Source organism: Planococcus citri, chromosome 4 (genome assembly GCF_950023065.1).
Source record: "Planococcus citri chromosome 4, ihPlaCitr1.1, whole genome shotgun sequence".
NCBI classification, from domain to species: domain Eukaryota; kingdom Metazoa; phylum Arthropoda; class Insecta; order Hemiptera; family Pseudococcidae; genus Planococcus; species Planococcus citri.
This window is the reverse complement of record NC_088680.1, coordinates 21734047-21761945: the sequence shown is the minus strand read 5'-3', so window position 1 is coordinate 21761945 and position 27899 is coordinate 21734047. Positions and strand designations below refer to the sequence as shown.

Below are 27899 nucleotides of genomic sequence, written 5' to 3'. Positions count from 1 at the left end.
GAATATGCTCGTTGGATGGAAGAACAGGAGCAAGAGGAAGAGGAACCTCAAGCTAACAAGCCAAAAAACTTGCAGACTCCCCCTGCCACGACAGCGGGGGAAGTACAACAATAGTTAATTCCACTGATTCTTCTACCGTAGATCCTCTCGATGATTACGAAATTATCGGAGATGGATTGGCATATTTCATTAAGTATGGAAATAATACCGATGTTACTGAACATAAACCTTACCTAAAGGAAGTAATCATCTTAAAAGAATTGGCTCATGAAATTGAGAACGCCACTTTTACGAAGAAACACGTAATTATTTCCATGGCAGACTTTGAAATCAACGACGAATCAATTACCACTGAATACGTAGAGAAACACGTTGACAAAATCGTACGCCTATTAATTCAAAAAGAATTTAAAGACATACTCGTATTATTTCCACCAGTGCGACCTATGAAGGGTTCGTACGATACTACGACTATTAAAAGATGGTATGATTTTCTTCATATATTCCAAAGCGTAGAAGTGTCACGTAACGTTCGATTTGCTTCTGAACCTACAAAATTATTGGCCAGATTAATGAAAAATCCATCAGTAGGACCTCAATGGATCGTTGCTCACGACGAATACGATCAGGTAGTTCCTAACATGGAATTATTTTATTATGACGATCGTATTAAAGATTATAAAATTAGTATTAAGGCTCGCGATGAATTACTTGGTTTTCTAAGGAAAATCTGCGATCCTACTAAGAGAAAGATTGATCCACGAACATCTCCTACCGATGAACCACATGTTTCTGAAGAAGAAGAAGATACTATCTACGTATCTGACGAAACAGGAAACGTTGGTCACGTAACTGTGGATTCATTACGATTATTAATTAACAACATGGCAGCTGCTAGTTGCGAAGCTTCTACGGATATGTTACGTACCTTAAACAGATCGATGAGTGAACAACTCGACGCTTCTCTCAATACTTCCGGTACCTCGAATCTCGATTCTGGTATACACGATCAGGAAGAGAGTGAAGACGTTACCGAAGAATTCCACGATTTACCAGATAAAGATAAGTTTAAGCATTTCCCAGCTAATTCAATTAGAATGGTGAATGGTATTTCCGTAAGCAAAGATTCAAACGATACGCAGGATCCTACGATATTTTCGAAACCACCTATGAAAGTATCTGAAATTAATCGTACATTAATGTCACAATTACTACACGATAAAAGCGATCAAATTACCTGTGTAATTCCACTTCGTTTGGGTAATGCTTGCTATCCAGCTCAGTTAGATTCTGGGGCAGTTCCCAATATTATGTCCGAGGAAACAGCGAAGTATATTATGGATAATCATCCAGATGATTTAGAATTCATTCAGCTCGACGTACCGGCCGTCTGTGTTTTGGCTGATTCTAATGAAGCTGAAACAGCTGATTATATTATCGTTCCAACATTATATTTTGGGAAACATGCATTAAAAATTCCTTTTTATGTACTTAAAGGTTGTAACCAGGTATTTATTATCGGTACTCAATCAATGAGGCATCTTGGAATTGAGCCCAGAATTTCACGAGGTAAAGCTATCTGTCGCCCTTCGCCGAAAGTTCACACGGAAGTAGTTGATTTCTTAACACCTGAGCAATATGAAAATAAATTAAATATTTCTTCAGCTGAGATGAAATCAGCTTATAAAGCCGAAATGAATCGAATATTAGGTCGTACCAGCACTCGTAGTAATTACTATAAGTTACCTGAAGGTGTGATCGACGATGGACCGGAAATATTTGTTACCAGATTGAAGGCAGATTTAGCCGACGCTGTAATTGCTGGAAGAATTACTTTACAACAATCCGAACTTGCGTATCGTACGTTGAGTGAATTTAAAGATGTATTTTCACGATTTCCTGGAAAATATATTGGAAAGAAAGAAGAATTAATTTTCAATATTCCTTACGATAAAATACGTTATCGAGGGGCAAAATATAATCCCTCTCGTAAATTAATGGATGACTTACGTAAGGAACTTCAGGTGATGCTTGCAACTAACGTTATTGAGCCATCTAACTCGATTTACATTAATCCCATCGTGGTGAATGTCAAAAAGAGTGGCGAGATACGTGTCTGTCTGAATCCTGTGGATTTAAATCCCATATTAGAAGTGAATTATAATGAAGCTGGACTTCTTGACAGAATCATTACCGAAGATGCTGAAGCTAAGCTGTTCAGTACTCTTGACTTCGTGTCGGGGTTCTGGCAGATAGTATTAGCTGAAATATCACGTAAGTTTTGCGCTTTCCAAGTTGATGGCCGCGTATATCAATTTATACGACTTCCGTACGGCTTGAAAATATCTTCTGCAGTATTCGTTAATATGGTAAACGACATCATACCAGATAAACAGGGAATTACGAAATATGTCGATGATATTCTTCTTCGATCTGCAACATTTGAAAAGATGTTAGGATTATTAGTAGAAGTACTTACGATATTACGAACTAATAATTTACGTCTTAACGCTAAAAAGACTACATTCTTTAAGGGTGAAACCGAACATCTTGGTTTCAATTTGAGTCATGGAGCAATTTCGAAGCAATCTGCTAAGATTGATAAATTTAACGATTATATTGCTAAACATACGAAGAACGGAAAATTTATCCTCAAAGATAAAATACAAATACTCGAATTTATTGGTTTGACTGGTTTATATCGAAGATTTGTTCCTAATTATCAACAAATAATTGCTCCTTTGTATGAATTAACTTGTGACAACGTTCCCTTTGAATGGGGACCACGTCAAGATGAAGCTGTAAAAAAGTTGATCATTGAATATACGAAGGATTTCGAATTGACTCCACCTCGAAATAAAATTGATTTATATTTAGATACTTACACGTCTACTGACGCAATGAATGCTGTACTATATCAGCATTACGAAAATCAAGACGAAATAATTATGTTTTCCAGCCATAGTTTTAAGCCACACCAAAAGAAATACACTCTCATTGAACGAGAGATGTATACGTTGGCTAAATCAATCAAAAAACTACAGCTGTGGTTACACGGAAGGACAATACACGTTCGTAGCGACCTATTTTCTATCGTTAGCAAATTTGAAACGCTCGCGGAAATACATAGAAAAGCCGCGGGCTGGATAACGTTATTCAATTGCTATAATTTAATCTACGATTTAAGAAAAAGGCATAAAAAATGGTTCGGCATGCAAGCGCCGGAACTTACCATTAACAGCGTGAACTGTATTAATTCCATTGATGGCAATTACGATCTTCCTGGACGAATTAAAACACAATTATTGGAACATTTAGCTCGCATACACATTCTACAGAAGCATGATTCCAGATGTATGAATATCGTTCAACGCCTTAAAACACCAGATGATGATTTGAGCGAGACAGCTAAAACAATCAAGGAAAATCTAAGTAAACGTTACTCATTTGATACTACTGATACTAAGGAATTACTCATGTACACGTACAGAGATAAAACTAAAGTACCTGTACTTCCGGATGTATTATTCAAGGATTTGATCTTATATCTCCACGAGATTTACGGTCACGTAGGTGCGAATAAACTCGAAGCTATCTTTCGCAGGCTCTATTATTCCGCCAACGCTAAACATCTTATTCGTTTTATCACCGGTGAGTGTTTACACTGTAAAACAAATAAAAATTACTCGGAAAGAAAGCCACTTGAATTTGCGTATACACAAGCATACTCACTAGCTGATGTTATTTCCGTGGATATCCTTGGTCCTATTTCAAACTACTCAGATCAGCCTCGTTACTTATTGGTTTCGAAGGATGTGCTTTCTGGAAAAATTTGGCTATCTCCGTTGAAGGATATCGTGCAAGAAACCGTTGCTGGGGCAATGGATGCTGTAATTAAGGAAATAAAAGCTAAAAAATTCAAAATTCGTAAGATTATAACAGATAATGCTACCCAGTTTACTAACGCTATATGGAAGCAATTACTTACGAAGCATAAGATTGCCATTGGTCACTCGACAGCTCATAATCCTCAATCCAACTTGGTTGAGCGTTCTATGCGTGATATTGGCAATCGTTTACGAGTAAAATTAAACACTCACGCTGAAGGAGCCTACTCACATCATGGCTGGAGTACATACATTAAGGAAATCGAAGAGGAAATAAATAATACTCCAAACGATGTAAACGTACCTCCGAACGAAGTTTGGCGAATCGATGAGCTCGATACTGAGATTCCTGTTAACAAATGTGAAATTGATGCAAGGTATCAATTGCGTCTATTTAGAGAAGCTCAACAAAAGCTTGATGTACCGTCCATTACACGTTCTCAATTAATTGATGATAAGCTCGATATGCTGAACGATGTTTATACTTCCTCTGAAGGCGTCGTATGGGTATCCATTGATGGTGCTTGCGCCAATAATGGATCTGAGGACGCCATCGCAGGGATTGGAATTTGTTTTCATCCTAATGGATTAAGAAACATATCAGAACGTATTGAAAATAAAAATTACACGTTAACTAATAATTTAGCCGAAGCCGTAGCTCTACTTACCGCTATGGAAATTATGTTGAAGAACGATGTACGTAAGTTGAGAGTAATCTCTGATTCTCGCTATTTGACCTCAGCTATCAATGATACTTTTGGAAAATGGTCGGAGAATGACTGGAAGAACTCGGCTAACAAGCCAGTCCACCATCAGGATATTTTTAAAGACATTATGCGATTAAAAACACAATTTGAAAGCTTCGAATTAAGCCACGTATATGCTCGTGGAACCGATTTTGGAAATTTCACAGCTGATAAACTAGCTCGTAAAGCTGTTTATACCAGCGATTTCGATATTAGTCGAATTAACCGGATGTCGAATCATCAAGCGCTTATAAGATTAATTAAAGAACGCCGTGCGCTACATAATCAATCTAGAGAGCAAAAACACAACAAACGATTTGGCGATCCCAGAATTTTCCAGCCCGGCGAACTCGTATTGATTACTAATCATAGATTATCGTCTGCTGATAAAGGTGCATCAGCAAAGTTGTATCCAAAGAGACACGGGCCATTTGTTATAATTTCTCATGCCGGTAAAAATTGTTATGAGGTTCAGAAAATTGCTGACAAATCAGATCGACGTCTGATTAACGTTCGGCAAATTACTACCTATTTAAATTTATACCATCTTCGAATTCTGCGAAAAGAACCAAAGTTACGCAGCTTGTTAGACAAGCGCTCATTACGCAAGAGAATTTATCATTTTGCCGAGCATAGAGACCTATTGGAAAAATTTATTAAAGACCTAGAAGCCCCTAAGAAGCCGTATCGTAAGTTTGAAGACATGAAAGAAGATGAAAAGCTATTAGAATTTAATAAAATTCGTAAGAAATATCGAAGAAAACCCAAAGAATCAGAACAAGAACAATTTGATTCAATCTTGACCAAGGTAGTATCTGAAAAGGGTGAGAGGGAAAATATTCAAAAAGAAGCTAATGCTCGTTATAACCTGCGCAAGCGCAGAATTGATTTGAATTACGATGAAGGTACGGATTCACCCGAAGACGTACCTGCGCCGACACGAAAGCACTATAAGAACGTAAATTCAATAATTTTGAACTTGCTGAATCACGATCAACGAATGAAATTCGTTCATTTTACCACCGCGCTTCCTGATTGGTCGGAGATACCTCCCACCACTTTAAAGTTCACCTGTTGATTACCTACAAATTTAACCGATATTTCCGCAAATACCTTTTTTCTTGTATTCATTATATTGCATATCTTCTTGCTGCTCACATCGCCGTTGCTCTCTCATTAAATAAATATACTGAATATTTGTTCATTGATTTGACTATTGGATATTTTCAAAATATGATGCACAGTCTTTAGCTGAAGCGTTTCCAATTTATTATTGTCAGATTATATCGTATATTCTCTAGTTTATATACTAGACAGCGTTACTACCTACTTATAATAAAATTGATTCGATACCTGTAAATAAAACATTGTTTCGAATTGATTAATTTTCCCAATTATGTCAGTAATTAGTCGCCAGTCACCCCCAAGGTTCATTAACCTTGGCGAAAACGTATACAGGGTGCGCAGATTTAATGGTAGCTATCAAAACGTATTTATGCCTATTACATACGACTCTCTCGAAGACAAATTGATAGAGGCTAGGTGCCGATGGGGACCTACCATGCCTATGGACTTGCAAGACCATTTTATGTTCGCTCAACAGCATTTCTACGTGAGCAGATACATTTCACTATCTAGGCACGATGGTCTCCATATTTGTCATGCATTCATCAATGGCTGGTGGGTCATAGGGGACGGAATAGCACATAGTATTGTGCGAGAGGTCCTAAAAGATGAACCCAGAGTCAGAAATTTGTGGGATAACTCACGAGTTTCAGGTACAAATATTTCTGCTAAAAGGCTATTATTCAATATTCGTCGTCATAAAATCAAAATACCCCCTAGAATCATTATTTCCATGGGAAGCCACGATATGCTGAAAGAAACTTTCAACAAAGCTTGCAGCAATACGACGGAGCTGTTTGCTCATTTATTGAATCATGGCGCAGAGGAAATTTTGATTTTGCCAAATATTCGTTCCCCTTTGTTACCTGATCAGACATTACGTAATAAATACCGAAAATTCCTCCAAAATACTCTCCCTAAAATGGATTCAGAAATTATTGATTTTGCGTGGAATTGTGAAGAAGTTATTGATAGAGCTGATCCATTCCATAAGGATGGTGTTGGCAATTATTATTGCAACCCTAACATTCATGCTGAACTAGCATTTCGAATCATTAAATTTACTCAAAATTGGGAACCGTATTGGAGATTGAATGTCTAAATTCAACCGATATTTACGTAAATGTCTGCTAAATGCTACGATACCCTGTACATATTATAAATTGACTAATTTGCATTTCGAATGGCGTACTAATTACATACTTCGTAAATATCATATTCGTTTATTTGAATAAGAAAAGGCATTTTATTTGGTATACCTATTTGTTTTGCGACTATACCTACTTGACCGAAGGCAGTTTAATTTTGTCAATTTGAAAAAATCTGCTCGCAAATAGCTGACGCAAATGCGATAACATCGATAGGCAGAAGAGAAAGAGAGGAGGTGGTGTTTTCGGTAACGTTCCTAGAACACAAAGGATCATTCCTTATCTTTTTCGTGGAACCGGTCGCCGAGCCGATGCTCAACTTATTGCGACATTCAACGCCATTAGTATTCTGTCTTTGTTCAAGTGATGTTACTTTCTAGCCATCTCGGTATAGTTGTGAATTTTTCTATGTGTTTTTGCGATTTTTTATTATAATTTGTTATTCTACGTTAAAGGTAAAGTTCAGTTGTTCTCAACTGTGTTATAATTAGTTCGCAAAGGTATATTTTTATTAATTTGAATATTTTTTACCCCAAACAGTGTGTGGTGCGACGCCATCTTTGCATGGATTTGTTATTCGACGATATTTATTTGGAGTTAATTCAACGTAAGTAATTCATTATTTTCGTATTATTATTCGTTTAATTACCATCGTATTAGACCTATTAGTTGTACAAAACGTGTGTTATTCGTACATCGTACCTGTAAAAACATCTACTTCACATGCTTACCATACACGCTTGATGAAGGTATATTTTTAGGAAAGACCTAATTAAAATATCGCATTTGGTACGTAATAATTACTTTAACTGACTCATTCAGGAAAAATAAAATAAAATAAAAAAAAAACGGAGGAGAAAAATCGAAGCATTTTCTACCAGAATTCTTATAAAAATATTCATTCTGATTGATTTAAATACACACGTGCTGATTGTTTGATTAATTACTTACGCAAATTTCGCCGAATCGTACCATTAATCACTGTGTTTTGTACAGATTAATTGTTGGAAGAAGATTTCCTATTATTATTTTCGTTACCGAAGAAGTATTTTATTTGCGGTATTAATCGTCGTCCTGCCATCATTTCGGTGATATATGTGACATTTGGTTTGCGATTCAAAAGGTGAGAACATTCCACTAGTTATTACTATTCGTTTACGAGCAAGAATACTTACATATACTTTTACCTACAGATCAGTATTTTCGGTTGGTGTTGTAATATTTCCGTACGTGTGGCGTTATTTATTAATTGCTCGTCGACGTTTACTTGAGCGGTGATAATTTGTTTCGATTTGGATCGATTGAATTTACAAAAGGTATATTATTTTCTAAATTAGTTTATCATTAATTTACAATTAACTTACACGAAACTTCCGTAAAATCTAGTAATGGACATATATCGATATATCAGATGGGATGGATCACAATATTCCTATAATATACGTATGATCGGTTCAAACCATCCCATCAACCGAACTGATGACCAACCTAACGAACCACTTGATGTATTCCTACCGCACGGTCATTTTATCAATGATGTTGACGTTCGTTTAATTGACGAACCTATCGATCAACGTTCTGATTTTGAAGATTTGTCCAATTATTTCGATAACGTTGACCTAAACGACGCTGATTTTGGTGTTATTTCCAGTATGCATCCCTACCGTGCACCATCTTGTCAATGGTGCGGTGAAGCGTTCGAGGAGCATCAGGAGGTGGTCAGGAATGAGACATGCTCTCACTGCTACCACCGAATGTGCGTCCGTGATATGACTGAACGTAGAACGCCCCAAGGCAATAGAGTCGTTATGCAGGCACGCTGTCAAAACAGAAATTGTGGAGCAAACGTTGTGAGGCAACGATACCATTCGTTGAATTTTCGATATGAGGTCCCACGCAACGTTTGCACAATCGCTCGCCACCGTCAACAGATCTCTACGCTCGAAGCTTCGGTAGCACAATCCCAAGTCAACAATGGGATTCTACGCGAACGCAACACGACTCTCCAGCGCGAAGTTGAAGACTTACGTAGCCGACTAAATAATCAAGGTAGTATTAGTTCATCTATTGATTTACCCTGTGAATTCTGTAATTTAATTCACGCTAACAATTTAGATCCGAATCCGGTCGATGAAATGCGTGCCATTCAGGCCGCCATGGCTGCCGAAAATAATCCGCCGATAAATCTCCAGCGAGAAGCTGCGATCAACGAAGCTAACGAAATGATGGACGAGATAGAGCGTTTAATCGAAGCAGACATTCCCGTAAATAACCCTGCAGCCGCCGAAAGAATCGTTGATGACGTAATACTCATCAACGAGGAAGGTTTCGAACTCGAACGTATCGATACCGAAGAATCCGACGGAGGTACGTTATTTACGTTAGACTCATTAAATCATTCGTTTTATTATAAATTTCGTAAAAATTTAACATACGGTGGAATTTGCTATGTCTCGACACGTAAACATTCATTATTTCCGCCCAATATTAGAATTTACCAAGAGCAGATTTGTTTCCATGTTTTAGGCGAACAAGGTGACATTGAACCACCTCGTGCAATGTTAATCCCAGCCGACGGCAACGACGAATTACAACCACCGGTGATTCTAGCCCCGGCTGCAATCAACGAAGCTGCCGCCGATCACGCTCCAGTCGTTGCTGATAACGCTCCAGTCGTCGCTGACAACGATGCCGTAGCACCAGTCGCCGCTAACGATTCCGAACCTGCCGACAATCACGTAAATTTACCAGTCGCCGAACATGACGAAGCTGCTGCTAACGACGCACCAGTAGCGGTCGAGAATGATAATCCAGCTCCATTAGCTGAAGATCGACAACCACCGGCACCAGTCCCGAATCCGGTCGCCGTAGCCGTTGGATTAATTCCCCGTCAACACCCGAGGGAGCCAAGACCACCGCCACGTGTAATGCTGCCTGTGGGATTTCACGATTTGCGTCCCGATTATTACCATCAACGCGATGATTTTGTAAATGCGGTGCTACGTGAACGGGCGATAAACGAAGCGCGATACCTACCTCAGGCTGCAGAACACAACGTCGTACGTAATGCTGAACCACCGCAAGGTGCGGCTCAGCTGATGGACGATGAAGACGCGCCTGGCGAGGATATCCGCGATGAAAGAGAGATCCGGTTATACGATGGAGGCGAAGATGGTCATCAAATGCAAAGAGGAGTCTTTCCGAACCGCCGTACTAACATCATGGCGAATTTGCATCGCGCCGGATACGAACCGCACGGCCGAGTCGATCGAAATCTTCGCTATGAGTTCATTCATCAATCGAACCAGATGTACTCCGCTCTCTTCACCTCCTGGTCACCTGACAACCGTCAGCCCATCACCAGTATCTTTTTTAACGGATACTGGGTCATCGGCGATGGGCTGGCGCACGGTGTCGCCAGAGAACCTCTACGCCGTAATGCAGTGTTGAAAAATCGTTGGGATCGATCGAGGGTTGCGGGAAGTTTCCTGTCGGCGAGAAGGCTCATCCATAATATTGAAAATCATATCCTGAATGTGCCTCCCTTCATCCTCCTCAGCATGGGCGTACACGATCTTGCGATGGAAACTGAGCTTAACGCTCGATTAAATACTCAGGCACTAATCGAATTCCTGCTGCGTCAAAACGTTCGCCAAATCTTGATACTTCCGCTAATAGTTGCGCCGCGACGTCCGGATGCTGAGGTGCGAACAGAATACCGCGATTGGATGAGACGCGTCCTACCGGCTTTGGACCGAGAGCGTGTTCAATATTTAGACTTTATTGAGCCGATTGTGGACCGCGTCGAGCCTTACCACGAGGACATGGCCGGTATAATCTATGCCCATCCCTTCGTCCATTACGACGTGATGATGGCATTAATCCACCTGTTCGACCCTGACGACGATTAAGCCGACATTTACGTAAGTTTCACCTGTATATAGATCAGTTTACTCGTTTTTTGCTCAAAGTGAGCTATTTTTATTTGTTTAATTTGTTCGAGCATGTTTATGCTTATACTTTTTGTATTATTAGTTTAATTGTTTTTTGAAGGGGAAATCGGTATAATTAGGCCGAAAAATTATTCGATATCATTTTCATTACGAGCCTCGCTGAATTTCGATTTCAACAAGGTCCACCCTTCGTGGCTTGTTACCCATTTTTCATTACGATTTCCCCAATGAAAACTAATTTTGTGATTTATTTTGTGAGTATTATAATCATTGTTTATTTGTTTTTTGGCGTTTTTGCTAGTATTTTTATGTTTATTACTTTAATTATTCCCATTGTTTATTATTTCTCTAATGTTTTCTCATTATTATATACTCGATTATTTACTAAGGAAAAAAGGGTACGTGTTTTCTCTATGAGATGTACATTTACGTTAAAAAGCTGATTGTTGATTTACGCTTAGAATTAGCTGATTTTTGCTATTATTTTAACCATCTACGTATCCCTTGAAATTATGTAATCCCAGTAGTTATTTACGCAATTATGTTATTCGTCATTCTTGTTAATTTGTTTTTGCGTTCTCGCATAATTAATGCGAATAGAATAAAATTTGTTTTGAAGAAGTATTCAATCTTATTTTTTATTTTTTTTTTGTTTTGATCATCATATTTGCAATCGTATCATTGAAAATGAATGAATTTTATGAATAGCTACCTGGGAATGCGAGTATTAATTAAACCGAAAAGATATTTTGAAACAATATCGATAATTTGAGAAAATAATTAGAGCCAAAAAAGAATAAAAATATACTCACATCATTACTACCGAAAGGGTTATACTTGAAATTAGAGAGAGAGACGTTTTGCTCTTGTTTGAATGATTTTAGGTATTTCCTCTATTAATTTATTATCGTAACATTGAATATTGTTGTTTTTGGGTATTTCCGAATACTTCCATAATAAAATATAATGTTCAACTCGAGAAAATACTTACGCAAATATCTATTATATCGATAGGTATTCAAATGCCCTCCCCTCTGTATTACATAATGCAGAATTCAATTTGAAATTACATCGATGGGTATTTCCAAAATGCCAGAATTGCATAGGTACTTGATAATTATTTATTTTTGGATACTTATCTACGATAGACATCTTACCTGTCTGAGATGTACGATAACTCGTACATACCTTGCAAGCCATATTTCCACCTACCTGTCTGTGTACTGATAAAGTACCCTAAAATAGAAATTACCAGACAGCGGCTATTCTTTCAAATAGGCTTTTGCAGACAGCTAATCTAATAAGGAAATGAGATAAAATTCCCCTACCATATTCTAGCCTTTGCATTCTGATGCTACTTCGATAGGTAGAAACTACATTTCCATCATTAGTATCTTCAACAGGTGTCTGTCAACTTGTTCTTTTTTCTTGTGCCTATTTATTCGTTGTAATTCATCTTGGTATTAGTGTTTGCGTATAGTATACTTCGGTTTTTCTGCTTTACTTTGATTCGGTTTCTATCAGTGGTTCCAGTTATCATAATTCCAGCTTTATTAATTACTATGGAGACTCCACTCATCGACGATATAATTATTGCTGTGTGTCCTGTCTGCGATCATACTTTGGCTGAGCCACCGCAAGGTAACTCCATTACTTCGATGATAGTGACTGGTAAAGACTGTAATCATGTTTTGCATTTAAAATGCTTAATGATCGCTACTAAAGATCTTAAAGAACGACAAATTAAATGTCCATACAAAAAATGCATTGCGTTTATTAATCTCTCTACAGTACGCGAAATTGGTATTAAACGATCGCCTGTCTCTGACAGTATTAAATTATTTATTAACAACGCTACGCGTAACCAATTAGTACAGCTTAATCTTCAGAATAATGAATCATTCGTTCAAACTGCTAGATTAAACAGAGATTTACGTAATTCTATACAAGCAAACAGGGATCTTAATTTACTCTTAAAACAAAGAGACAACATGATTGCAGAATTACAGTCGTTATTAGATAACAAATCATTAGTTCCTAAAATTAAGACTGAGATTGATTTGACAGTGGATCCAGCCAAAGATGAAAAGACAGTCGATACCGTGTCGTTACGCAGCAATTCTCCAGCTCCTTCGACGTCGAAAGCTTCGATGACCGTCGCTCCGACCCCGAGACCAGTCGCTACTCCGGTTAGACCTGCTGCTTCGAGTTCCAGTGTAACTACCGCTCCAGTAGAACCAGTTGCATCTTGTTCCAGAGATATCACTGACATACCGACGATAAATCCATGTGACCAGTACTCGATTTCTTCGTTATCATCTGACGACTCCGATGCTGACTTCGATGATATTTTCCAGCCAGCTTCTTCGACTCGAACATCGCCGCTGATACCATCTCTTGGTCGAATCTCATCACCATTGATTCCAGCAACTATGCGTACGTCGTCTCCGTTAGCTTCGCCACCTGTAATCAGAAGATTACGTGAGAATCCACGTCTGAAGGTAAATCGTATCGTTATGCGTAATGAACCTACTATTAATTATCACCATGATATGAGGAAATATGCCTTCATCACGTAAGGGATGATTAATAGAAGCATCGTCATAGTGATGAGTATAAGAAGCATCGCCGTAGCGATGATTAAAATAACAACTCCCAAAGACTGCGCAAGTCTGGTAATGTGAGAACTTCTTCTAATACGTTTTGATGACAATTCAATGTCATCAATAGCCGCGCATCGAACGATGCACCTACGACTATAAATAGAGCAACACAGCCACGAGCCAAAGTAGTTGTAGTTGTGTTTTAAATAAGTTGCATTTTAATCCAGTTGTATTTTCGGATAAAGCTGCACCTACGAGGTAGTCGCAAGACTACCGAGTAGTTGCACTTAAAATGATCTGAATTTATAATCAAGTTGTACCAATTAGATGGTATGCTCGTGTATCTCGAATCCGACCGTCGCGAAGGCAGGTTCTTGGTCACAAAGTGTATTTATGTATGTTAGAAGCGGATGAGTTCCCTCTACGGGGACACTCATCCCCTATTTATTCCGTTCTCGCCCACTTCTATAGTGGTTAATATTATTTCGCTTCGTGATTAAAATTATCGATCGTAATTCTTCACGTTCTCTATTGGGTATGCCTCCGATCCTGCTAGCCATCGGATCATACTTCTCGTCTGGAAATGCACCCTCAGTAAAAATAACCAATACCTGTCGACTGTGTCTAGTATTAGGGACACCCCGAAGAGACAGGAAAAGCGGACAGTTTGTGAACCTGATGAGTAAGTCATCAACATTAATAGCACATTTTCTAGGAAATGTGTACAGTTTCAATGGGTAAGAAATTACCAACCTCATTATCTATTAACGAATATTAATTATTACTTAATTTACTAACTCGAGTCTAAGGTAGTAAAATCATTTTATGCTCGTTTGATCTTTCAAATATGTATTTTTATATTATTTCCGAGCAACAATAAATCATATTATCTTGTATGTATGCTTTTGATTGGTGATTGGAAATTATCTCTGTGAAAAGTGAGTAGTATGACTGAGACCTCTCCGATAAATTGAGCTAACCAGGCGAGGCAAATATTCACTACCTTAGGGAATATTTCTAAACTTCAGTACGTAGGTAGAAATTCTGATAAAAACCATCTATCTCAGTCTTATTTAATCTCACTATATCATATTGGCGCCTAACTTCCGCGTAATTCTCATGAAAATTGCAAAATTTTCAGTCCGACTTACTAAAAAACCCACCCTTAATAAATTCAAATTTTTCAAAATCTTCAAACTTTTCAATTTTTTCAAATTTTGTCAAACTCGAATTCCAAATGGTTCTCCTAAAGAACACAATTCGAGTGAAAAAACATGATTTTCCAAGATATGTTGCATGTCAAAATTGACTAATCACTTAGTCTGGCGCCTGACGTGGATGAACCTCTCTAGAAAAAATCATACATGCCACAGATCTTCGAAAATTCATAAACTAAAAAATTTAAATTTACCAAAAAATTAATTTTTGAACTTTCTTGAATCCAAAAAGCTCCAAAAACGAGCATAATTCAAGCTAAAAATTACGTTTCGAATTAATCTAAATTATAACCTTCCAAAATTTTTGATTTTTTTTGATTTTTTTTATTTTTTCATTTTGATTTTTGTTTTAATTCCTATACCCCATTAAAATTGCGTTTTTTACCTCGAAGTCTCGTAGGTAGATATGCAGGCAAAATTATAGCTCATATTTCAGTAAGAAAAGTCTCAGTGAGTACAGCTTATTAACACTATGCTAAAATAATGTAGTATACTTTTAATGTACATAAATGAATTTTTTCAAATACTCTTTTCGTCCATAAATTATGAATAGGGGCAGGAAAAAATTCTAAAATACTATTCGATTCATAATTCTTAGAAATACAAGTCCGAGTCAAAATAATTTAATTCTGTTAAAAAATTAAACTTACATAAAATTTTGGCTTCGTAAAAAATCAATCTCTGACTTACATGGTGGGTAGGAGATCGCAGCTATACTGTGCCAATCGAGAAAAAACTCCTCATGAGCAAGGTGTAAAACCTGACTAGCCTCAAGGGAGATAATTATCTCGAGAATCACGGTAGAATTGTGGTACCCTGGTTACTGTGTATTTTCAGAGAATTTTAATCTTAAAATAATCACCAAAATTTCATCTAAATAAAATTTTGATATCATAAAAATTGCTAGTCTCTCACTTACATGGTGAGTAGGGGATCGCAGCCTATACTGTGCCAATTGAGAAAAAACTCCTTAATGAGCAAGGCAAAAGCCTGACTAGCCTCAAAGGAGATAATTATCTCAAGAATCACAGTAGAATTGTGCTACCTTATTCATCATGTACTTTTGGAAAATTCCAAAATATAAAAATTCTGAAATATTTGACTCATGATCTGTACTCTCATGACCTTTCGTGAAAATCATTTTACTCACAGAGAATCATGGGACTCCCCGTGAGCGATTGGTAAGCTTGTCTCCTAAAGTGAGTAATTTATCATCATGAAAGTCCATGCTTAATACAGATCAGAGTTGGATAATTTAATCAATTTTCTTGTGGTATAGTTTGCAATAATATTGACTCTCATGAAAATCATTTAACTCACAGAGAATCATGGGACTCCCCGTGAGCGATTGGTAAGCTTGTCTCCTAAAGTGAGTTCTTTATCATCATGAGAGTCTTTCGTTTTTCCTTCACTGGAAAAACTAGAAAATTGCCCACAAATACCAAATACATGAAATTCTTAAATTTTCACTAAATAATGTAAAAATTTGAAAAACGTCTATAAATTAGAACAAAAATAGAACGAATTTTTTCAGACACTCTCTTGAGCTAAAATTACAAAAAGGGACATGTAAAAATTCAAATAGGCACCATTTTGACTCGCAAATTGTAGCAACACAGGTCCGAATCAAAATAGTTCAAATATTTATAAATTCAATTTAATTGCTTCTTGACCTAACTAACCCCTTTGTAGTGTATTTTCGGACATTTCTGTGAAAATTACGAAGATGAAAATCTGAAAATACAACACAAACAAGGCAGAAATTCTTCCGAGGTTAATTTTGTTCCAAATGGAACAAATTAGCCATCTGATGAATTCGGACCTAAAATTAGGGTGAAATTGCTGTTTTCTGCCAAGTCCGAAGATAAAAAATCTGACAACTTGACAGAAAAATGCAAAACTACCCTTAAAAAGCAAAGCATAAAATTTTGATCTTTTTATGCTCATAACCAAAGTGTTCAAAATTCCGAAAACGTCTGTATAAGCTAGGTTGAGAAAAAATTCACTCAAACTCATTCCTCCCCTATGGAGTACAATGACAACTTGAGTGAGGCCACCCAGTTTTAAAATCATTAAAATGTCTCATTTTGATGAAAATTTTTTGGCCATTCTAATCTAGTTATTTTCTATGTACCTAGTAATATTTTAACAATTTGGTGCATGGGTAAAATAAGCAGTTCAGCTCATTTTATTCAAGTAGGTACCTAGGAACGAATTTATTTCTTGTTTTTACAGACGAAAATCTGTAGAAAGATGGAATAAATTCAGCCTGTAAATAGTTCATTGAATTTTCTCTTTGTAAAAATCTTTCTCAAGTTACCAGTGAGAAAATGATCAAATACCTATCAGGAATTGGGCCATTTGATCAAATTCCACACTGGTTACATTTCTCTATAAAAATGCATCTCTCTAACCACCCCATTTTGCATCTGTGTAAGTTCAAAATCTCAAAAATCTAGTCCAAAAAAGATCGTTGCAAGACTTGAAATCTCCGATGAAAATTTCTTAAAACCATAAGATAAAAAATACCAAGTTTTCAGTTAGAAAAGAGCGCGATCTGTTTCCATATAAAAATCACCCCCATAGAGAATCTTCTTTGTATCCAGCTCATATAGCTGCACACACGTGCCATAGTCAAACAGGATGCCTATAAAAACATCCGAGCCGAAAGATTCCCACGAAATCATAGCGCCAGTAGATATGTAAATTAATTAACATACAAACAACTTGAGTATTTTGGTTAAATGCGTTGACATTTATTGCTTAGCAATAAAAACGTCACTTTCTGGTTACTTTATTACACCTATCTGCCGCATATACAAAATCGTCTCGGATACCTGAGAACGCCCAATTAGTAAAATAGAACTGCTTCCGTTTAATCACATTATTACACCTATTTGATGCAGTGTAATAAAAATGTCACCATTTAATTTCTATCTCGTGACAAAGTAATTGGGTACAAGGCACATAGATGCTCAGCAACAAATACGTAAAAGACTACTGTATTAAGCATAGGTACATAAGGGCTTAGACTTTTATTTCGTCGCATGTAAAAACTAACAATAATAATAGCTCCCAATTAATTGATTAAACATGTTAATGTTTTTTGCTTTTCTGTGGTGGCCACATAGGAAACTGGAGAATATTAACACGCAATATTTCAATACTTAGCTTGACATTTTGACAGTTTTTTACAATTTATTACCAATCAATAGTTTCCTAACACTTTTATTGCTTAATCTTCTCATACTTTCGAGTATGGGAAAACAAAAATGTAAATAGTCACAATAGTTAAACGCTCCGATTAATTATATATAATTCCTTAATTCAAGTCATCAATATGTCAGCTTTTGACAATTTTTGACAATTTATTTACCATTCAATAGTTTTTTGACGTTTTTATTACTTAATTTCCTTATACTTTCGAGCGTGGGAAAATGAAAATGTAAACATTCACAGTAGCTAAAAACTCCGATTAATTTTCTACAATTATTTAATTCAAGTCATTAATCTGTCAGTTTTTAACAATACTAATAGCTATGCACCTCTTAAAGGTAGCATATTAATGTTTTCTGTTTTTCTATACTGATCACATAGGAAATTAGGGAACATATTCACCCATTATTCAACCATTCTGCTTGACATTTTGACAGTTTTTGACAATTTATTACCATTCAATAGTTTTCTGACAATGTTATTATTTGGTTTTCTCATACTTTCGAGTATGAAAAAACCAAAATATAATGATTCTCAGCAGATAAATAGTCTGATTCACTTTCTAAAATCTATTAATTCAGGCCATTAATATGTCAGCTTTTGACAATTTATTACCATTCAATAGTTTTCTGACGTAATTTTCTCATACTTTCGAGTGTGGGAAAATGAAAATGTAAATAATCACAGTAGCTAAATACTCCGATTAATTTTCTCTAAAACTCATAAATTTAAGTCATTAATCTGTCAGCCTGATTGATTCTATGCTTACATACATACTAACAACCCTTAAAATACTCCAATTAATTTCCCAAAGTCATTAATTCTGTCAGATTTATTTCTTTATTTACAAATCAGAACCAAATCAAAACGCTTATACTAATAACAGCAAAATAGTTCGATTCTTTTTGTGCATTTAATTGACACTTTTCCCATACTTTTGGACAGATTTATCTATCCTGCAGTAAAGCAAACTCACATGTTCTCAGTAGTTTCACATCAATAAATTGCAGGTACCAATCACTAATTGATAGGATTTCCGGCGAAAATGTCACATTTTGGCAGTTTTATTGAGTGAAAATAGAAAGGATCCAATGTAAAACAATGAGCCATATGAGCAAAAGCCATAAATTTGAACTTAAAATAGACTTTTATAACCCAAAGCGGAGAAATCCAGCGTGAGAAAGCACTTAGAGCTCAATTCTCATCAAATTTCATGGGAAAATTATTACAATGGAATTCCCACCAAATCCCTACAATTTCCACCTCTCTTTATACCAAATTGAGTAGCCAAGCTCACTATATAAGCTCTTACTATCTGAGCATTTTCATTAGTTTCGACAGTACTTTTGCGCGCATCGGACCTCCGCATCGGACCTCCGTCTTGCACTTCGAGATTCTATGAACACTCCTCCAGCTTTGAATACACGCAGTAGGGTGAGTAAAAAATCTTCTAAATTTTTCGAATTTCGTAAACGTAATCGGAAATCGGGTTTAAATAGTATCAGTGAAATGGAACAAGAAAATAGCCAAGGTTCTGTTCACTCCTTCTTCAGTGATCATTCTCAGGCAAATAAAGAGCCTGTATATGAGGAAATGGATCGGCAAACGCCAAGTGACGAAGGGATAGGTACTCAACCGTACACTCGCCCCTTTGACCCTGAGCTTTTTAAGGATACTATTAACGAGAACGTATATGCAATTTTTCGAAAAACTTGGGACTGGAATGAAGAAATTCATTCAGAAGCAAAAAAGAATTTTGAAAAGCAAAAAGATGAAATTGAAAATGCAACAAAAGTAGCATGTGAGGCAAAGGGAATTGGAATTTATGTCAACTCTAAACTTTCTGAACTTGCGACCCAAGCTCATAATAACTTGAAAGAAGCTGGAGCTTGGGTTGATGAGTTAAAGGGGAAATTAAGATCTACTCGCATTGCTCTGATTGAGACAAATTCTATGACAAAAGAGAACACTTCGGAACTGCAGAAAATTTCTGAGACAATTAACAAAATTTGTCAAGAAACTAAAAAACGTGACGAGGGTTGTGCTCATTTTGTCGAAGAAATCAATAACATCAAAGAAAAACTCCGACGTACTTCATTGGGTGGTGGTTCAAAATTCAAATCTCTCGCGATTGATGCTGGATCCATAAAAAATGCAGGAATTATATTCACAGACGATCAACTGCATTTTCCGCATGAATTTTTGGATGAATTTGATGCGTATTTTTCAGAAACAAATGCAGCTGAAAGGCACAAGATTTTGGCATTTAAGGGAGTGATTGATACGAAAACTCGCAAATCATTTCTCGAGACTGTACGAAACGTACAAAATTACCGCGAATTAAAAAATAAATTTCTGGACTTTTACTGGGATCGCAGAGCTCAGAATGAAGCAATGAAAGCTTGCAGATATGACTTTGCGTATGCGGAGGACCTTAAAGATATGGCGAATAAAATGGCCAGATGGGCCAAATCACTCCGAAACCATCGTCATAGAAGTGAGGACGAAATCATTGATATCCTCATAGGCAAAACCCCAGAAAGTCACCAACCCAGCCTAAGAGAAGAAGGACAGACAATGGACCAATTCTTAGAAAAATTGGCCAATTTATCAAAAATGCAACATGATCCAGAGAATGAAGTACCAATCATGTTTCGACGAAATTATAAACGTAAATTCAATGACCCTCCTGTACCCGCGCCTGCTAACAATCCGCAATACACGAACAAGGGCACACCATCAAATGAGCAATTACTGGCAATTTATAATCTAATCTCGCAGAAGGCGATTCCGAAAAATGTCAATGAAAACACCACGAACAATTACCAGCCTGCTCAAAATGAAAAATCACCTACGCGTTATCCCCCAAGTTCGTCGAATCTTCCTGCAACAACTTATCCCCCAAGGGATAAGCCAGAACAGAAAACTACACTTCAAAACCCGAATCAAGTGAAAAACCTGAATATGACTATGTCAAATCCAACATCCAAGCCATTTGGTATCGATAAAAATGGCAATTTGACAATAAACAGATTTAAACCGAAAATGCAATCTAACGCACCTGCAGCTGCCGTACAAGCAGTAGAATTTGATCAAGATTTGGATGAATATGTTGTAGACCAACCACCCCCAGACGATTTAACTGATCAGGTGGCAACATGCAACATGTTAAATACAATCTTTGCAGATGCGCCAGAAGAGTTAGATTTGCAAACAATTACGGCTGCCTTGCAATTAATGACGACCACGCCCTCTGACGAAGAGGAAAATTCTGCATCGGGAAACGAAAGCCACTAGGTAGCCAAGGGGCAACTCCTAGTGCCTTTAGAGCCCCCCCAGAATCAACTATAGAAAAATATACTTTCGTCGGCGATGGTTTAAGCCATTACATAAGGCGCAGCGAGACAACGTTATCAGACGATTTACCTGAATATTTACGTGACCAATTAGCACTTGAAGAATTACACCTTAGGCTGAAGAGAGCTAAGTTCCCTAAAAATTCACACTTTATAGTTTCTGCAGGACAATTGGAATTTAATTTTTCGCGTAAACCTTACCATATCATTGAAACACAACTACACAGTATCATCGACTCACTACTCGACAAGGGTGCACAAAGCATAATTCTATTATTTCCTCTGATGAAACCACGTGTACCAGGAGAATTCGAAATAAAACTAGCACGTTATATTGACTTTAAGAACATATACGTACGTGTAGCCAACAATCCTAAAGTAAAATTCTTATGTACACCAGCTATGAGCTTTTTGGAAACAGAAATCATTCATAGCCAGGGCAAACAATACACCAGACCCAAAGTTGGTGCACGCAAAGAATTGTTGCCAATAGATCAGAAATTCCATTATGTCCCTTCACTAAAACGATATTTTCCTTCAATCACAGAGTACCATGATATCCGCAAAATACTTATTTCCGAAATAGCACGAATCGAATCATTCAAAGAAAGAATGGCGGCACTTCCTACTTATGCAGAAGTAGAATACCTGGGAAGTGACACCACCGAAACTACAACCACAATAGAAGCCCCAATCGGTCAAGTTTCAACGCTTAAAAATCCAAATTTACGCAATAGACTCAAACCAGAAAGAAAAATTAAAAACGCAATCCATGATCTCTTCAACGATCCTGCAATCCTATCAGATTCTCCTACAATTATGAGTTTGGGCGAGTTATTAGTCACAAAAATCAATGAACAACGATTTCATAAAATAGTCAACCAAAACTCAAAGAAAAAACAGAATATCAAGTTCATCGATGCGATAGATAACACTTCACTCAATAACGACGAGCCTGACCCAGCCACTTCTTCGCAACTGGTGACTCAAAAAACTAATGACCCGGCGTGTGTCGTACCAGTCATCATTGGTGCGAGAAAAGTTGCGTTACAGCTCGATACAGGGGCACTTCCTAATGTACTTTCTCGTTTAATGATCAAAACATTCCTGGAAGAGGCTCCAAATTGGATGAAGTTTATCAAACTCAAAAAACAAGTCCAACTTAGATTAGCTAACAATTCACTCATTCCATCTGCCAATTATATTGTTGAACTCAAAATGATTCTTGGGAATGAAATGATAAAGGTGCCATTCTACATCATTGATGCACCAGGCCAGACATTTATTATGGGTAGAATTACAATGGACTATTTGAAAATGAAGTTGAATGTCCCTAAACGACTCGTAAAATGTAGACCAGAATTTTGTGAAAAATTCACAATACCGTTCATGCACACTGATGAATTCCAAAGTGCATTGACGGTATTCTCCTTGGTGGCTAATGAACAGGAATATGAAACATTTTCCGAGGATATGTCTGATACCTACTATACCATCACTGAACAAGAAATTTTTGAAGAGCGTAGACTGGCTCAACGTACTTTTAAAGAGAATTTACGAGCTGATCTAAACATGGCTGTTGAAAATGGATCAATCACATTACAACAAGCGATCCGCGGGTTCGACAGATTACAGCATTTTGCCGATATTTTTGACCTCAACCCTGGTAGATACACTGGTGAACAGGTGAAATTCACGTTTCAAGAAGGAAATGAACACCTGAAACCATGGAGAGGAGAAAAATTTCGGCCCAGTAAAAAATTATTGCCTGCCTTACGCAAAGCAATAAATAAAATGCTCGCTCTTGGCATAATTCAATATTCACACTCATGCTATATAAACACCTTAGCGCCTGTGGTCAAGAAAAACGGAGACATTCGCTTATGTCTCGATGCCGATGAACTCAACAAATTCCTAGTAAATGTCTTAACTGAGCCAAATACAATTGCAAGCATGCTCTATGACAATGCTGGCGACAAGTTCTTTTGCACCCTTGATTTCACCGCAGGCTTTTGGCAGTTAATACTTGACCCAAAATCACGACAATTTACCGCTTTCCAAGTTGAAGGGCAAGTGTTCGAATTCATCAGCCTACCGTATGGCTTGAAGATTTCATCAGGCGAATTCGTACTCATGATTAACCAAGTCATCCCCAACGAAGACGGAATAACAAAGTACGTCGACGATATAAAAATATCAGGAACAACTTTTGAGGAAACAATTAAAAGACTCGAAAAAGTTTTTGGCCTAATAAGAGAGCACGGTTTGAAGCTAAATCCAACAAAAACTCAATTTTTCAGAAATCGGGCTGATCATCTTGGCTTTGTAATTTCTGACAAGGGTATTGGAAAACAAAGCGAAAAAATCAGAAAACTAGAGGAATTTGAAAAGAAACACACCAAACGAGGAAAATTCTCTCTATCCAAAAAGAACGATATCCTGGCTTTAGTAGGCAATACCGGCCTCTATAGGGACTTCATTCCTGAATACTCCCAAATTGTAAATCCCATCTATCATCTTACGAAAGGTGACGTGCCTGTTGAATGGACAGAAAAACAACAAAAAGCCTTTGAGACCTTGAAAGCTGAATTCAAGAAGGATTTCAAACTACAGCAAGCTCCAAAGGAAGGTGATCTGTTCTTAGACACCCAACTCTCTGATGACTCGATGAACGGAGTTCTATTTTATATGGTTGAAAATGACAAACGAATCATCATGTTCATATCAATAGCGTTCAAAGATCACCAGAAAAACTTCACCTTGTTTGACCGAGAAATTATGTGCTTAGTAAAATGTGTCCAGAAACTCCAAATATGGCTACATGGACGACGAATTCATGTGAGATCAAACCTTTTACCAATCATAAACCGATTTCGAGAAATTGCTCAAACCCACCGAAAGGCGGCACACTGGGTAACCGTTTTAAATTGCTACGACATCATCTATGACATGAATTTTTCTAATAAAACCCTTTACAAAATAAAGGCTCCTGAGCTAGAAGTTCACAATGTTGAAATTCCAGGTGACTCAGATCCAACAGAGCTGGAACCAATTGAACCTCAAACTGAGCCATCGGAACTTCATTCACAAGAATTTGAGACAGGAATTACACCCTTGGAAGTCAAATTTCTTGCTGAAAACATTCCTGAACTTCATAAACGTCTCAGAAACATTTCGTCATATCAGCAGACAGACACGACATGTAAAAAACTTATCGAAATTCTTGAGGAAAATATCCCGGCGAACAATAAAAAGCAAAGAGATGCTCAGAAAAACAAACTTTCGAAATTTGAAATTTTCAAAAACGCCAAAGGGGAGAAAATTCTCATGAAAAAACTAGAAAATGGTTCAAAAGTACCATGCCTGCCTAATGAGCTTTTCTACGATACTGTTGACTACCTACATTGCGTATATGGCCATGTAGGATCTACCAAACTCGACGTAATATTTCGCAGAATATTTTACCACAACAACTCACTGGCGTATATTCGCGAAATCTGCAACGTATGCATTGTCTGTAAGGTCAATAAGAACTACGCAAATCATAAGACTATTGAATACGCTCAAATAGAAGCTTATGCCCTTGGAGATGTTCTATCTGTTGATTTGCTTGGGCCCCTTCCTGCAATGAAAGATGAACCAAAATACCTCTTGGTCGCAAAAGACGTCTTTACAAACCGAACATGGTTAAGAACATTATATAACATCAAGAAAAAGTCAGTCTGTCAGCAAATGGCTACAATAATATTTGACATTGAAAGTCATAAAGTGAATATCAAGAAAATAATAACAGACAATGGCTCACAATTTATCTCTAGTTCTTGGTACAATTTACTCGAAGAACATCACATTCAAGCTGCTCACACCAGCGCATACAACCCACAATCTTCATCTGTGGAAAGGACGATGCGCTGGATTGGAGACAAATTACGAGTAAAAATCAATAAAAACCACAATCCATTACGTTCACATTGTGGATGGCAAGAATTAATCTCTGAAATTGAGGATGAATTGAACAATACACCAACATCATTTGGATTCAAACCCAATGAAGCCTGGGGCATCGCAGATGTTATTGGATTACAAATACCCCAGACAAGTGTAAAGTTCAACTTCAAGAAAGAACTCATCAAGATTCATGAAAAAATGATAAAACGCGAAATTCCATCTGTTTCGACTGAAAAATGTCTTGAGGAAACATTAAACCCCGACATAGACCTAATATTTGACACAGACGGTTACGTCCGTGTCACAGCGGACGGAGCCTGCTCAAAAAATGGTGACGCGAATGCAATTGCTGGAATAGGTATTTGTTTTGCGCCAGACTCAATTTTAAATATTTCTGAACGTATAACGAGCACTCAATACCCAATTTCGAACAACCTTGCGGAATTAATTGCAATTCGTACAGCATTGCAAGTACTTAAAGAAAATGAGATCACAAAAGTAAAATTATTGAGTGACTCGAACTACGCTATAAAAGCGCTCAACAATACCTGCTCATTATGGCAAACCAATAATTGGAAAAATTCGCGTAATAAACCAGTCCATCATGAACACCTATTTAAAGAAATTCTCGAACTTCGTAAGGAGTTTGAAAAAGTCGAATTTATTCATGTTTTTGCAAGAAAACATGAATTTACAAACATCATCGCTGACTCGTTGGCTAAAAAGGCTGTCTATACTATTGAACAAGACACTCTAAAAATCCAAGAAATGACCCACCGTCAACTGGTTGAGACTTTTATTCGAGAGAAAAGAAGGTTGAAGAAAATTGAAGAAGAATATGCCTTCAATAAAAGTCACCCAGATCCTACATTCTTCAAAAAGGGAGACTGGGTCTTAATGGCCAATCATAAACAATCATCTTTTGCCAAACAGACTTCTGGCAAACTATATGAAAAGAAAACTGGACCCTACATCGTTGTCCAAAGAAATGGCCATAACTGCTATCTTTTGGAACCAACCGATGAGGATGAAATCAACAGAGTAGCAAATATTCGCCAATTGACTCTTTTTATTACAAAAGAGAACTTAGAAAAATTGAGAAGCGAAGTTTGCTTCAAATCTAGCATTGATTCGCGCTCGTTAGAGCAAAGAATCAAAGAATTTCTCACTGATTATCAAAACGAATCTGAAATCGACAGTGAAGATGATGAATTATACCTTGATTCAGATCACGAGGATGACACCGAAATTGTAATCAGTAGGAAAGATTTTCGAAAAGCATCTCAAGTGGTCCTACAAGAAGTAGCAAAATCAGCTCATGAAAAACGTGCTGAGGCACGAAATAAACGACCTGAAAAGGCGCAAGCTACATCACACGCGTCTCAAAATTCAACCCTTTCTCAATCCCAACCTTCCACTTCAGGGGCACAGGACGGACCCCCTATTACGATAAAAAGAACGAGAGGCCGTCCACGTAAGAATAGGGCAACTGAATTTTCATCCCAAGAAACTATTTCAACCTTGGACGATAGCCAAGACAGTCAAGATAGCCAAGATTCTGACGATGAAATATCTTTGGATGCTCCTATGGCACCCCAAAATTCACCCGATAATGACCTTTCCAATGTTCAAAACCCATTGGATACTCCACCTGACTCTGCTATTCCAGAATCGCAACCTAGCGAAACTCTAAACGCTCCTAGGGCAGGGGCAAGTGCTCAAAGGCCTACATCTCTGCCAACTAGGACACGATCTGAGCGAGTTCTCGCTAAATTACGAACTAAACCCGCTACTCACTGGAAAAAACAGCTCGAGACAAAATTCCTAAATTACGCATCTGATAGCGATCAAGAGCCTATCGCTCGGTTCTTCGAAATGGTTCCTGATGAAAAATCAGATGATGAAGGAAACCCATCATGGAAAACTTAATGCCTTGCAAAAATTCACTACTCTATTGTTGCGAATTGGAAAATGTGCGAAAATTACCCTATCATATGTCCTGACACATTTTCTGATTGCAACAATAACCACATATTACTTCTATCACAACAGACATGCGACAAGCAAAGCATTAAGAATCAGAAAGTGTAGATATTTTCAAACCCCATAACCCCTTCTGTCACTCTACAGTGGTATGTATACTCGTATAGCTACAAAACTACGATCTAAATCGCTTGGAAGTACACTGAAAATACCTCATCATATGTCCTTGTGCATTTCCAAGCAATAATGCTCCCAGTAGTATAAACTCAAAAATACGCAACCCAAACTGTTTGGGAGTATACAGAAATTACCTCATCATATGTCCTTGCGTACTCCCAAGTAATCAGTATACAAAATTATCTTATCACATGTCTTCTTATATTCCCCAACAAATACATATCCCTTTTAATGTAACGCTTAGAATCACATTTGATTAATAATTCATTTTTTTTTTGTCTTCAGTGCATTTTATACACGTAAGCATTCTAAAATACAGACGAAGAACGATATGTCCAACTCGTAATTCGCACCCTTGGTAAAAATAGACACATAACAGGTAGACGAAACCGGAACCCCACTGTGCCATGTACGAATACAAACATCAACAACAAGTCTTCACATCCTAAGTTCGTTACTCCAGCGACACAGTAAGCAAGTGTGTCATTGACCCTGCTACATCTCGTCAACACAGAGCGTAGACACCCGCATATACCAGCT

The 27899-nt window shown here is 37.3% G+C and overlaps 2 protein-coding genes across 49 annotated transcripts in view; both read left to right on the top strand.

Annotated features, from left to right (window-relative positions):
* Positions 1 to 27899, top strand: part of LOC135844663 (UDP-glycosyltransferase UGT5-like) — a 448533-nt gene that overhangs the window by 381777 nt on the left and 38857 nt on the right. The window lies entirely within an intron of this gene.
* On the top strand, positions 127 to 8675 carry LOC135844661 (uncharacterized). Its single transcript, XM_065362921.1, has 3 exons — positions 127 to 7513; positions 7903 to 8222; positions 8558 to 8675. Exon 1 carries the CDS (start codon positions 315 to 317, stop codon positions 5709 to 5711), a length of 5397 nt encoding a protein of 1798 aa, XP_065218993.1. The 5' UTR covers positions 127 to 314; the 3' UTR covers positions 5712 to 7513; positions 7903 to 8222; positions 8558 to 8675.

What these genes read in the sequence shown, in the direction of transcription:
- LOC135844661 (XM_065362921.1), top strand. Translation starts at nt 315, where the DNA reads ATGGCAGACTTTGAAATCAACGACGAATCAATTACCACTGAATACGTA.